General features: G+C 42.2%; 1 protein-coding gene across 4 annotated transcripts in view; it reads right to left on the bottom strand.

Moving 5' to 3' along the window:
- Nucleotides 1-4676: 4676 nt before the first annotated feature.
- The window catches only part of SLC9A6 (solute carrier family 9, subfamily A (NHE6, cation proton antiporter 6), member 6), a 71172-nt gene continuing 62400 nt past the window's right edge, over nt 4677-13448 (bottom strand). For 2 of the 4 annotated variants that reach the window (XM_011948764.1, XM_011948765.1), the window contains exons 15-16: nt 11684-11789; nt 4677-7486 (exon numbers count right to left, since the gene is read on the bottom strand). In XM_011948764.1, coding sequence (XP_011804154.1) covers nt 7214-7486; nt 11684-11789 — 379 coding nt within the window. In that variant the 3' untranslated portion in view covers nt 4677-7213. The remainder of the gene's footprint in view (nt 7487-11683; nt 11790-13448) is intronic. The other 2 variants (XM_011948763.1, XM_011948766.1) reach the window with 1 other exon arrangement.

Below are 13448 nucleotides of genomic sequence, written 5' to 3'. Positions count from 1 at the left end.
ATGAAAGCAACTCTAAGATTGAAAAAACAGGCAACTTCTATTATCTGACAGAAGTCTTCCAGATTTTTTCTGGTGAAAAAACAGCTCACATGCTTTTTGCCTAGTACACATGGGAACACAGCTGTATAAGAAATTCAAGTGAACAGAAAAAAAAACATGCAATGAAGACTTGTGACTCCCAAAGCAACCAAAAATTGAATACTTCTCAGGCAATTTTTGTAGGATTTGTATTTAAACACACAGTGAACCACTTCAAAATTCCAACGAATCTGGAGAAATTAAACCCTGTTTCCAAGAAGTGCTCAGAGAGCTTTCAATACATTTTTTCATCACTGAAACAGAAGCGACTGGCAAAACTAAGCTGTGTCTTTTTAGCAGGACCCAGTGCCTACCAGACAGCAGCAAGTGGAAAGTGAGCCAACCTGGTGTCCAACGGACATGGAGGACAGGAGTCCTCTCCTCAAGCTGCAACTGCAGTACAGGTTCACGGTAAAGGAAAGGGTTCTTGGCTGGGGACGGTGGCTCATGCCTGTGATCCTAGCACTTTGGGAGGCCGAACAGGGTGGATCACCTGAGGTCAGGAGTTCGAGACCAGCCTGGCCAACATGGTGAAACTCTGTCTCTACTAAAAATACAAAAATTAGCTGGGTGTGGTGGCAGGCACCTGTAATCTCAGCTACTCAGGAGGCTGCGGCAGAATTGCTGGAACCCGGGGAGGTGGAGGTTGCAGTGAGCCGAGACCATTGCACTCCAGCCCGGGCGAGATTCCATCTCAAAAAAACAAAACAAAACAAAAAAAGGAAAGGGTTGTTTCACTGGGCAGAATTGGCCAGAAATGGTCAGGTCTCATGGAGTTCAGGCTTCAGCCATGACAGCCCCAACTAAGCCAGTTCTCAGAATTCAGTCTTTACCGTGGTAACTACTTGGGGCACCTCCAAATTGCTGAACCGGAGATTCCAAAGGAAAGCAGCCCAAAGTAGCTGCATGGTCTGCAAAGACTTTTCCATATTTTATTCAAATAGCACCTCATCAGCAAAACCTTACCGAATATTCAGTCTCGGTTTCGAGAGTCTTCTTAATCCCAGTCAAAACATTTCAATGTACATCACTTCATCTGATCACCCGCAACAGGCCTGGCAGTGACTTGGAGCTGAAACCAGTATCCAGTACCTACCACAGTGCTTGGCACATGGTAATAGCTCAGTGAACCGCCATCATTTTGTAAAGGAAGAGACAGGCTCAGGCAGGTTGAAGTGGCTTCCTAAAAGTGCCTAGCGGCAGGCGGGGCTAGGACTCAGGCCTCCTGACTGTTATCCTGTTGCTTCTCTTATTCCACCACCCTGGACTTCAAAATCCAGCTCCATAAAGGTCAGGAGAGCATTTCACTCCTTTTCAACAAACATGCACTGAGCATCTACCCTAAACCAGAGCTTTTCACCACTCTTCCACTGTTCTCTGCCTGGCTGGCTCTTTCGGGTCTTGGTTTTAATGTTACCCCTTAAGCAAGACCTCCTGACTGCCCCTCCTCCACCCACCCCACCTCTGCACACCCATCACCCTCTATCTCATTTCCTATTTGTCACTTATCCCAACTGGAATGATTTTGTGTGTATGTTGACTTACGGTCTGCCTTCCCCGACTGGAATGTAAGCTCTATGAGGGCAGGGCACTATTGGTCCAGACTTCCTGTGGACAGTCCACGCACTGTAAGATGAGCACGTGAGGCGACCACTGTAACAAAGCCAGTGTGCACTTAGGTGTGTTCATAAAAGAATAATGGACTTCTGGCAGACGTCCTGAAGACAGAAAGGGAATGGAGTTGTTTAGCATGGGGACAAAAAGACTCAGGGAAGACATACCAGCTCCTTTCAAATGTCTGAAGGTGGCAACACAAAAGCAGGGAGTGAACTCGCCCTAAGAGATCCAGTGGGACAGAGGCGAGGGAGAGGATGCTGCGGGGGCAGATTTTGGTCCAAGATGCTCCTCACTATGCTTATGTAATTGTTGGGTACTTACTCTCTTCCCTACTAACCTGTAAGTGCCACAAGGGTGGCCTGTGTCTATGGTATTCCTCACTGTACGTAAACAGGATAGCACAGCACGTGGTGTGTTTGTCACTCAATAACATTTTGACTGAATAAAGGTCGGGTGGAATATCAGTGTTCGCTCTGCCTGGAATGATCCTTGTCCTCACCCCGCTTCACATGGCTGACCCTTGACTTGCTCGAGATCTAAATGTCACTTTATCAGGACAGTCTTCCCCAGTCCCCTTACCACCAGATTACAGTACCCTCTCATAGTGTCCTGCATTTAAAAAAAAATTTTTTTTTTGAGACAGGTTCTTGCTCTGTTGCTCAGCCTGGAATGCAGTGGTGTGATCACAGCTCACTGGGGCTTTGACCTCCTGGGCTCAAGCAATCCTCCTTCCTCAACCTCCTGGGTTGAGTGTCTGGGACTGTAGGTAGGTGCACAACATCACATCCAGCTAGCACTTACATTTTTGTTTTTTTTTTTTTTTTTTTTTTTTTGATGGAGTGTTGCTCTGTCACCAGGCTGGAGTGCAGTGGTGCAATCTCAGCTCAGTGCAACCTCTGCCTCCCGAGTAGCTGGGACTACAGGCGCACACCACCATGTCCAGCTAATTTTTGTATTTTTAGTAGAGACCGGGTTTCACCATGTTGTCCAGGATGGTCTCGATCTCTTGACCTCATGATCCACCCACCTTGGCCTCCCAAAATGCTGGAATTACAGGCCTGAGCCACCGTGCCCAGCCACGATTCTTTTATTTGTTTACTTAAGAAAGATATTGGCTGGGCGTGGTGGCTCATGCCTGTAATCCCAGCCCTTTGGGAGGCCGAGGCGGGTGGATCGCCTGAGGTCAGGAGTTCGAGACCAGTCTGGCCAACGTAGTGAAACCCCGTCTCTACTAAAAATACAACAATTAGCCTGGCATAGTGGTGGGTGCCTGTAATCCTAGCTACTCGGGAGGCTGAAGCAGGAGAATCACTTGAACCCGAGAGGCAGAGGTTGCAGTGACCCAAGAACATACCATTGCACTCCAGCCTGGGCGACAAGAGCGAAATGAGTGAAACTCTGTCTCAAAAACAAAACAAGATAACCGCCACCCCCCCCCACCCCGCCCAGAAGGCAAGAAGGCAATCAGTCTTTCCTGCATGAATGATTCCTAAGAACTCCATGAGATTGCTACATCTCCTGTAGAATACTCTCCATGAGAGCTGGGATTGTTTAGTAATTTGCTGCTATCTCCACTGTGTGTGGCACAAAGTAAGCACTCAGATATTTCTTGAATGAATTAACTTTACAGCTGAGAAAACTAAAAGGCTCAGTGAAGTAAGTGGTCAACATTATACAATAAGCAAGCAGCAGAGCCTGGGTTTGAACCCAGGTCTGTGTCACTCCAGAGCCTGGGCTTTTTCTACTACGCTTAACTGTGGGGATGTAAAGCCATTGCTCAGGACTGCAAACTCTGCTATAAAATCCGGGCCCCTTGGTGATAATGTTTGGAGTTAGAGCATGAAGAAATGCTGCTAGGCAGGCTGCTTGCCCATAGGCCCAACAAGACACTGGAGGGCCCTTTGCTATGAATGCGAGGACCCTCCCAACCAGGTAACACATGCCTGACAGCCAAGAGCACAGCAGCAAGTGGAGGGACAGAGCTGAGACTTCATGCTCTAGCCTGGCCTGATGACAAGCAGGTTGGGGGCAGCAGGCTAGAAAGCAATTCTGCAATTCCCTTCATCCTTCTGGTTACACTCAGGATCAATCAGCAGAGCCTGCCTTTGAGGCCAGCAGAATAGTAAGCATCTAGGCTTTGGAGTCAGACTTGACTTGAATCCTGGCTCTACCACTTAACTTGCTGTGTGACTTCTCTGTGCCTCAGTCTCATCTGTATACTGAGGATGATAGAATGTGCCCTCAACGCATGATTAAATTAAAATATAGATTTTAAAATGCCTTGTATACACATGACCAGTACCTAAGAAGGGCTCAAAAATGAGAACTATTATCATTTCCAATTTACTTTCAAGCCTCACACTACATCATCTGTGTGGCATACGTCCTGTCGGGGACTCTCATCTCATTATACTCCTGCATTGGGTCACGTTAACAACTGTACCTGCTCAGATCTAATGTAGGGTTTTGTGTGGTGAATTAGAAAACATGGGTTCCTTCAAGAAAAGAGCCTGTTGTGTGTGGACCATCCCCCACCAATGTCTCTCACTGGGCCATAAACAAGGAAGCTGGAGGGGATGACAACAAAACACAACAGACAGCATGGTTGGTGCCATTGCTGGACTAGACAAACTTGCAGTCAGCACACTCTAGACTATAAAACTTCTCATGCACAGAGACGTGTCTTTAACTTGGAAGGAGGACTATTTGTATTTGTGTGATCATGCTTTCAGCCAAACTTGGAACTGCCTTCCTACCTAACTGGATATACTTGGAACTGCCTTCCTACTTAACTGGATATAGAATTCTCTCTCCTCATACCAGCATTTTCATAACATTATCCATTACTAAGCTAACAGGCTACAAATCAATGTAACGGAATTTGACTGCTTTGAGTCACATTTCCTAAAGAGTCCAATTGTGACCATAAGCAAATAAATCCACCCTTACACGTAAGCACCAAAAATCTGCCACCCCATAAGTTAAGTTCTGTTAGGTTTCTGTTTGTTTATTTGAAAACATTAGTCTTCCCCTTTTCCAGTAGGTATATAGGTAGAAAAATAAATGAAGTCAGCACTCTTTACGTCTCACTAGAATAAACTGTGACTCAAATACTGTGAGTGGTTATTTGCAAGGCTATAACTTTTTTAATGACAGATTTTCCTAAAAGAAACCACTATAACATCTGTCCAAGTACTCCAGAGAAAACAAAAAATACATAAAGATTAAAAGTCTATTACTTTAACAGCACATTGCCAAACACGGACAACTAGGATAAATGCCAAGAAATCTTAAAAAATAACTTTAAAAGATGCAACATTCAAGTCATTCAAACGCGTAGGTTCCACAAACAACAGGAAAACAAGTCCAAGAGCAGTTCTACTTGTGCATGATGGTAACTCAGACTGGACTTCATCAAAGTTCATTCAGGTGTTTCATAGGCGTCTGAGCAGAGTTTGTTTTTTCTTCCTTTCTTGGAGATGTGTACACAGATTAGAGGAGAGGAAAATCTTCCAGATGCTGATGTTAAACACAGCAGGCTTGGTTCCCCTTGATAAAGTATGAAGGCAGATTTATTTGACTCAAGCTTTATCAGTTTCCCTAGTGAAAAGTCTTATGCATGCTGAAATAGAAGAGTTACTGAATTTGTCATGCGAAGTATTTACATAAAGCGAGGTCAGTAACCCGACAGAATAAAAAAAGGTAGTTGTTAAATTATTGTATAACCTTTTACAACTTGAATAACTTTGTGGGTAAATGACACTGACGTTCAAACCCCTCAAACATACATTAACAAGAAACTATTTACTGCGTGAAGAGGCACACATCATGTAAAACATACACTTCATGGGAGGGATTCCTGCATAGCAGGAAAGTCGCTACCACTACATAACAAATGGCTATGCCAACAGTCAAAGCTGCCACGAAAGGGTATATTAGAATTCCCTTAAAATCTCAAGGAGTGTTTGTAATAGCACAGATACCTTTTGGAGAGTAAGTACATGTTTTGTTCGGAAGGGTATTTTTCACTGGAAAATCTGAACATCATGTAAATAAACCAATGCTCTAACTGGGTAAGATTTAAGGCAATGCTACTCAGACCTGAGGGAAAAAAATCCAAAACAGTTTGTTTTTCTTCTGAATCATGAACAGGTCAAAATCAACATCAAAAAGTATTCTTCCAAGCATTCCATGCACCTTTAGGTATTATCAGCATTACAAAATAGAATCTACTTTCATACTCCAAATATGAAATGAGAAATTGTTCTGTGCTCTTCCTTGAAAACTGTAAAAAAAAATGCATGGCAGCTTAGATAATTAATATTAAAAAGTACCATGAAAATGAAGACTACTACACCTCCTGCACACAAAGCAGTCACCTTGCTGCAGTCAATGCCCAGAATATTCGATTTCTCTTATGACTGACTTTGGTGTAGTGTGGAACGATCGTGGGTTCATAAATTATCTGTTGACATTAACTACAGACTAACAAATGATGATTAGACACAGTAAGTTCAAAAATTTTACATTTTGCTCCTGTTTGGCTGCTAAAGAGCAGCAATTTAAATTGATATAAAAACTTCTGACGACAAAGCTTGCTATACAGATAAAGTACATAATCAAAAATTAAGCAGCAATTAAATTTCTTATTTAAACTTATCTGGTATAGAATATTTACACATTTGGGAAGAGCAATCTCTGAAACCATCATTCTCTTTACTTGCCTCTTGCCCTCTGCCCACCCCAGCCCCTCCAAATCTAAATCAAGTGCCCTGAACCATATATACACCTGTACTTTGGCTAAGCCGGCTAGATGCGACTCCTTCTATGGTCTTGGTCTGGAAGAAAAGACACAAGGTCTCAGAAGTCATTTGCAGCCTTCTTTTCTGAACAACAGTGTACTCTAGTTGATGAATCTGTGCTTTCACAGCAAGCAGGGGAAAAGGGTCCCCACACTTCACTCCCCAACCTGAATGGGGCAAGATCAAATGCCATCAGCTCCTTGCACCACAACAGGCCACCAGAGAAAAGGGAAAGAAAACGGTCAGGACAAAGGCAGCAGCTATCAACAAGTTTCCCAATAAAGGAACCTCTCCTCCCTGGGTTCCCAAGGAACTAACATGCCGTCCTCACTCTCCCTCCCCTAACACACAAAAAAATTAATTCACATCACGAGAACTTGGTACTCTAGTTAAGTGTCAGGTAAGTTTAAGAAAGAGAAAATCCGTCACTTTTTATACTTTAACTGAGACATAAAACTAACAGAACACGTAACATCACTGTGAAAGTAACTTTCTAAAACAGATCCAGTCTACAGAGTGCAACCAGGAAAACTTAAAGGAATATAGTTTGTTCACAATCTGCCGTGTACAGGATATTTATATTCTTTCTATGCCATATAAATAGCATTTATATAGCTTACACATTCAGAGACATGCACTGGGACTTTTAGGTAGTACAAAATTCTTCACAATCACATGTGCAAATTTTACAAATCACTAAGTGACTATTAGTAAGCTTAGGCTGGACCGTGTCTCGTATTATCTAACAAATTTAGCGGGGGTTCAGAATCATCCATTGGAAGAACCAGGCGTGTTCCTCGAATGACCAGTTCATGGTCCCCAAATGCAAGCTCCCGATCCAAGGCATCTTCAGAACTGTTTCCCATAAATCTCCTTGGAGCGCTGGATGTGGCCGATTCAGTGTTCACAGTAGAATCTCCATATGTCAAACTGATATCGCCATCATTGAGAATAAGATCAGAATCATCATCTTTCAACTGTTCCTGGTTCTAAATGCAAACAAAGTAAGATTTAAGAATTGTTGAGGAGTTCCAGAGACATTTCCAACAGGAGTATTTTAGAGGATTCCCCATTTAAAACCTTAAGTGGTAGCCCACTGCCCTCAGGATAAAGTATAAAGTCCACACCTTAGCTTAAAATACAGCGTGACTTGGCCTCTTTAGTTCCTCTCCTGCCACAATCTGCCCCTCCCACACCAACAGCCCCATTGTCTGCCAACCAGACTGAAGTGCTGACAGCTGCCCAGACTCCTCGTGGTTTCTCTTACCTCCAGGTCCTTCTACATGACCCCTCTTTCCCTTCACATGACTAACACCCTTTTATCACTTTAGCGCTGAAGTCTTCCTTGAGCTTCTAGGACTAGGTTAGGTGTCCTTCCTGTGTGCTTTCATGGCATCCTGTACTTGGCCCTCTCCCTGTAGTGGCACTTACCCTTGAGCTATAACTGTGTGTGTATTGAGCCCTCAAGAGGATTACAGTCTAGTGTGTGAGGGGAGCAGACCGATACACATGTGGTGAAGACACAGGGTAAATGCTACGTAGTCCAACCACCTAATACAGTTTGGGGCACAGAGAAATTTATCAAGCCCTCACCGCAGCTCCACAGCAGCTTGGGTTCTCATGGAAATATTACAGCCAAAATAGTATACTTAAATAAGGTTCTACAAAAGGGAAAAGTATCAGGAATACATAGTCCCATTTTGGCAAATAAAAAATGTAAGTAAGAGTGCATAGAAAAGTCTTTTCTTCTTTATGTTTCTGTATTATCTGAAATTTTATTATAATGAGTACATATTACTTTTAAAAAACAGAAGACGTCATTTTTTCTAAATGACTTTAAAGAGAAAGGATCATTCTAAATATGCACATTGATCTAGCATGAAACAGTCTGTCATTAATGCTCCTTGAGGGAAGTATATTCTCCAGATTCCTAAATCCCATGTCTGTTTGAAAATTTTGAATTTGTCTAAGACCGTCAAATAGACTGAGAAGACTATTAGACAAAATCTAAAAAGGAATTTAATCTGCTGTTGCTAGAAATTTCCCTAAATACTCAAAGGCCAAAACAAGTGTGAACTGAAAAACAAACGGCTGGGTACGGGTGGCACATGCCTATTGTCCTAGCTACTGGGGAGGCTAAGGAGGGAGGACTGCTTGAGCCCAGAAGTTTGAGGCTAACCTGGGCAACACAGCCAGAACCCATCTCAAAAACAAACAAACAAACTCATAGCCACCAACCAGCCTAAATCCCTTCCTGTCTAATCTAGTTAGGACAGTAAGTCTATCTAACCAGTATCTATCACTTAATTCAGCAATACTCACTAGCTCTGTGGCTCCTTCACAGGTCCTCAGGGGCTCTTCAGCACCTTCTAATATCTTTATTAAGTTTGAGGTTTGGGGCAATATCTATCAAACTGTAAAATGCACATGCCTTTTGACCCAGTGATTTTACCTTTAAAATCTATTCTATATACTTTTACATAGTTGGGTAAGTTTATATGTAAAAGGATATTCACTATAAGTATTGTTTATAATAGCAAAAAAGGAAATGACTGAAATGTCTATCCATAAGAGACTGAATGAATATATGAATTTTGCTATAGCTATGAAATGGAAATTCGTAGCCATGAAAAGAGAAGGTAAGACATTTACTGTACTCACATGTAAAGGTATCCATGATGTATCAGTAATTGAAAAAAAAGCAAGTAATGGGACAATATGCCTATTATAATCCCATTTGTGTAAAATAATAACAAAGCCATATATACACATATTCATTTGCAAGAAAATACATCAGGAAGTATCCACAGTGAGCCTATAATAAAGACTGCCTCAAGGACTGCAGGTAGGAGGAAGGCAACTTTGATTTTTCACTTTGTACATTCCATACTCCATGGATATTTGGTCATGAGCTTGCTAGTTTTATAACTAAAAAAAGCAGTTAACAAAAATAATATAAATTACATCTGGGCCAGGTGCAATGGCTCATGACTGTAATCCTAGCACTTTGGGAGGTCAAGGTGAGTGGATCACTTGAGGCCAGGAGTCCAAGACCAGCCTGGGTGACATGGCGAAACCCGTCTCTACTAAAAAATACAGAAAAATGAGCTGGGTGTGGTGGTGCACACCTGTAATCCCAGCTACTTGGGAGGCTAAGGCATAAGAATCACTTGAACCCAAGAGGTGGAGGTTGCAGTGAGCCAAGATCGTGCTATTGCACTCAAGCCTGGGTGACAGAGCAAGACTGTCTAAAAAAAAATTAAGTGTGATGGTTGTTATGGGTTAAACTGTATCCTCCCCCGCCCTCCCCACCAAAAGATGTTGAAGTCCTAACCCCCAGCACCTGTGAATGTGACCTTGTTTGGAAACAGGGTCTTGTTTGGAAATAAGGTAGGCCCTGATTCAGTATGACTGCTGTCCTTATGAATAGGAGAAATTTGGACACAGAGGTAGGCACGCACACAGGTAGAATCCCATGTGAAGATGAAAGTAGAGATACACAGTGATGCATCTATAAGTCAAGGAAGGTCAAAGATCGCCAGGAAGCCACCAGGAGTTGGAAGAGAGGCCTGCAGCAGATTCTACCTCACAGCCTAGAAGGAACTGACCCTGCCAACAACTTGACCTTGGATTTCAGCCTCCAGAACTAAGAGATGATAAGTTTCTATTGTTTAAGCCATTCGGTTTGTGGTACTTTGTTACAGCTGCTCTAAGGGAGCCTGTTGTGTTTTGCTACATTCCAAGGACACAGGGTTGTTGTGGACCTCTTCTGGCTTTTGGTGACGGCGAGTGGGTCTCTGGAATCCAAGAGCCAAGCTTCACTGCCTGAACCAATAGAGCTGGCTGACTTCTCTGCACAGTCATGTGGGTTAACAGGGCATAGTGGAAATGGAGACAATGTTTGAGAGGGGAGCCTGGGCAATGTGGAAGGGAGAGGAGGGGCAACATGGGGTGTGCTCCCCATCTCACAGGCACAGTCTATCAGAAACATGCATTGACTCGACATAACACAAAGCCATAAGATGCTCCTCCCTGGCCCAGATGCCACCCCTACTCTGCCTACTCTTTCCTGTCCATTTCTTATACAGCTTCCCCTCTCAAGGTTCTGAGTGTTGCATCTGAGTAGTCAAAACTGGTGGCTTTGTTAACAAGGGAGCCTATATGATGTCATAGATTATTTCTGAAAGGTTGGTTTAGAATGGAAGGCTTTTTCTTCTTCTTCTTCTTCTTCTTTTTTTTTTTTTTGGATAGAGTCTCACTCTGTCGCCTAGGCTGGAGTGCAGTGGCATGATCTCTGCTCACCACAACCTCCACCTCCCCAATTCAAGCAATTGTCCTGCCTCAGCCTCCCAAGTAGGTGGGATTACAGGCACGTGCCACTGTGCCCAGCTAATTTTTATAATTTTGGTAGAGAAGGGGTTTCGCCACGTTGACCAGTCTGGTCTTGAACTCCTGACCTCAGGTGATCCGCCACCTCGGCCTCCCAAAGTGCTGGGATTACAGGCATAAGCCACCATGCCTGGCCAGAATGGAAGGTTTTTAAAAAAGAACTTGAAAAATAAAAATGCTCACATTTAAAAACAAAGGCTGGCTAGCATTTCTGTTATTTTTTTTTCTTAGTAGCAATATTTATCAAATTACCAATCACATTTTGGTAGCTAAGGAAAAAAAATACGGAATCCAGATTCTATCTAGATATGTTCATGCGTCCCAACAATGTGGAACAGAGGCAGATAAGCTTTCCCAAACATACAAAGGTTGGGAGGTGTGAAATAATGGACCATCTGTTGCACTTTAGGGATGTCAAAATTGTTTTAAAATCCTCTCAATGTAACTGAGACAACCCTCATTTGTAGATGAAAGCATACACATTTAGTACTGAGCTCAGGACACATACTGCAAAGAAATGAAAGCCAGCATGGAAATAGAACTATTTACTAAAATCACCCACAGTAAGACGAGGCACGATTCTATATCTGTTTTCAAATGCTCTTTCAAAGGCTGTGAATTATATTTATAGGTTTCAGTGTATTTTCTGGTTGAGCAAAATATGCTTAAATTCCCTCATGGAATTTATGCCTCAAAGGCAGAAAACCAAACCAAAATAAAATAAAACCAGTGACTCACCCACAGAGCAGATAAATTTAACTTACTGAAGAATTTAGTTTTGGATAAAACCAACTTACTTCGTAAGCCTGGGGGCTGGTGAGGCACCTGGCGATGGGTCCACAGCAGGCAGGGAGTGTTGTTGTCAGCGGAGGCCCGCTGTGAGTCAGCAGAGGCTTCAGATAGCTGCGGTGGTTAAGGAAGAGCTGTGGTCCTTTCTTTACAAATTTAAAAGAGCAACCCGTTTGATAATAATCACCATCACGGTGTAGCAACCACTTCGGAGGACAGCAAAGGGCTTTCACGTCTATGGTCTCATTTCCTCCTCACATTATGGCAGTGAAACAGCAAAGGGGTATTTTATCATCTCCACTTCACAGATATGGAGACTGAGGCTCAGAGAGGTCAATGACCTACCTAAAGCCACACAATGAGGTAAATGGGGACCAATCTGCTAGCCCAAACTGGTCTGAATTTCAAATCTTGTGCCCCTTCCACCACATCACATTGCTTTTCTGATTTTACTGAAACCAAAAGGAACATCACTGTAAATCGAGCACTAAAGGAGATAAGGGAGAAAGTAAACAATGTTAATGGCCAGAGAGGAAATTAAATATTCCAGTAGAACATAGTAATAAAATGTTTTTCATCATTTATTGTGAATTCAGCTGGCCTCTTGCATGCTATAAGTTGAAACTTCAGTATCAGACTGGCTTCCTTAGGAAGCTATAAGAAGGAAAGGCAAGTCAAATCTCAAGACATTTTAAAAAACTATGTATCATGAGGCCCTTTATCATAGGCCCTCATTTCAGTATTCATTTATTTGCCAAAAAATAAAAACAGACATGAGAAACATGACAGAAGAAAAAAGAGGGAATCACAATAAAAAGGAGAAAATGATACAGATACATAAATTCCTCACTTTATTTATTTATTCATTTACTTATTTTTTTTTGAGACAGAGTGTCGCTCTGTCACCCAGGCTAGAGTGCAGTGGGTGATGATAGCAGGTACATGCCACAGTGCCCAACTACTTTTTTTTTTAATTTGATTTTTGCAAAGACAGGGCCTCACTATGTTGCTAGGGCTGGTCTTGAACTGAGCCTGCCTCAAGCAATCCTCCCACCTCAGCCTCCGAAAGTGTTGAGTTTACAGGCGTGAGCCTCCACACCCTCCCTCCTCATTTTCTAAAATGAGAACCTAAGGTGGTTCTCAATTAAAAATGAGAAAGTCAGAGAAAATTTCATGAATCCTCATATTAATAAATTATAAGATTAAAGCACTCTATATAAACATGCTTTATAAAACATCTGGCCAAACACAAAGCCACTAAAAAACTGGAATGATGAATTCTACTAGTGTTTTGGGTAAAGCAATGACCAGGTCTTCATCTTCTGGTACTGAATGGGTAGTATTCAGGCTAACAGGTCTTGATGTTTGTCTCTACAAGAAAAAATTCCTTAGAAAACAAAACTCGCCAGATGTTGACCCATTTGGGTTTTTTTAAACCATTTGGTTTTAAAAAAAAAAGAAGAAGAAGAAGAAGAAAAAAGAAAACCTACATAGTCCTGTATTTATTAATGAAATTAAAAACTTTTCCTACAAAAAGCTCCAGGCTCAAATGGCTTCACTGGTAAAACTTTCCTAACATTAAAAAACAAAAAACAAAAAACAAACAAAAAAACCCACTAATCTTAACACTCCTTCAGAGAACAGAAAATGAAGGAATACTTTCCAATTCATTTTATGAGGCCAGTTTAATCTTGTTATAGAAACCTAACAAGGACACTATAAGAAAAAATCACAAGCCATTATTGTTCATAAAAATAGACACAGAAGGGAGGC

This window comes from Colobus angolensis, unplaced genomic scaffold, assembly GCF_000951035.1.
Source record: "Colobus angolensis palliatus isolate OR3802 unplaced genomic scaffold, Cang.pa_1.0 Scaffold283, whole genome shotgun sequence".
NCBI lineage: Eukaryota > Metazoa > Chordata > Mammalia > Primates > Cercopithecidae > Colobus > Colobus angolensis.
Note: the sequence above shows the minus strand (reverse complement) of the source record. Positions and strands in the feature narration are given on the sequence as shown.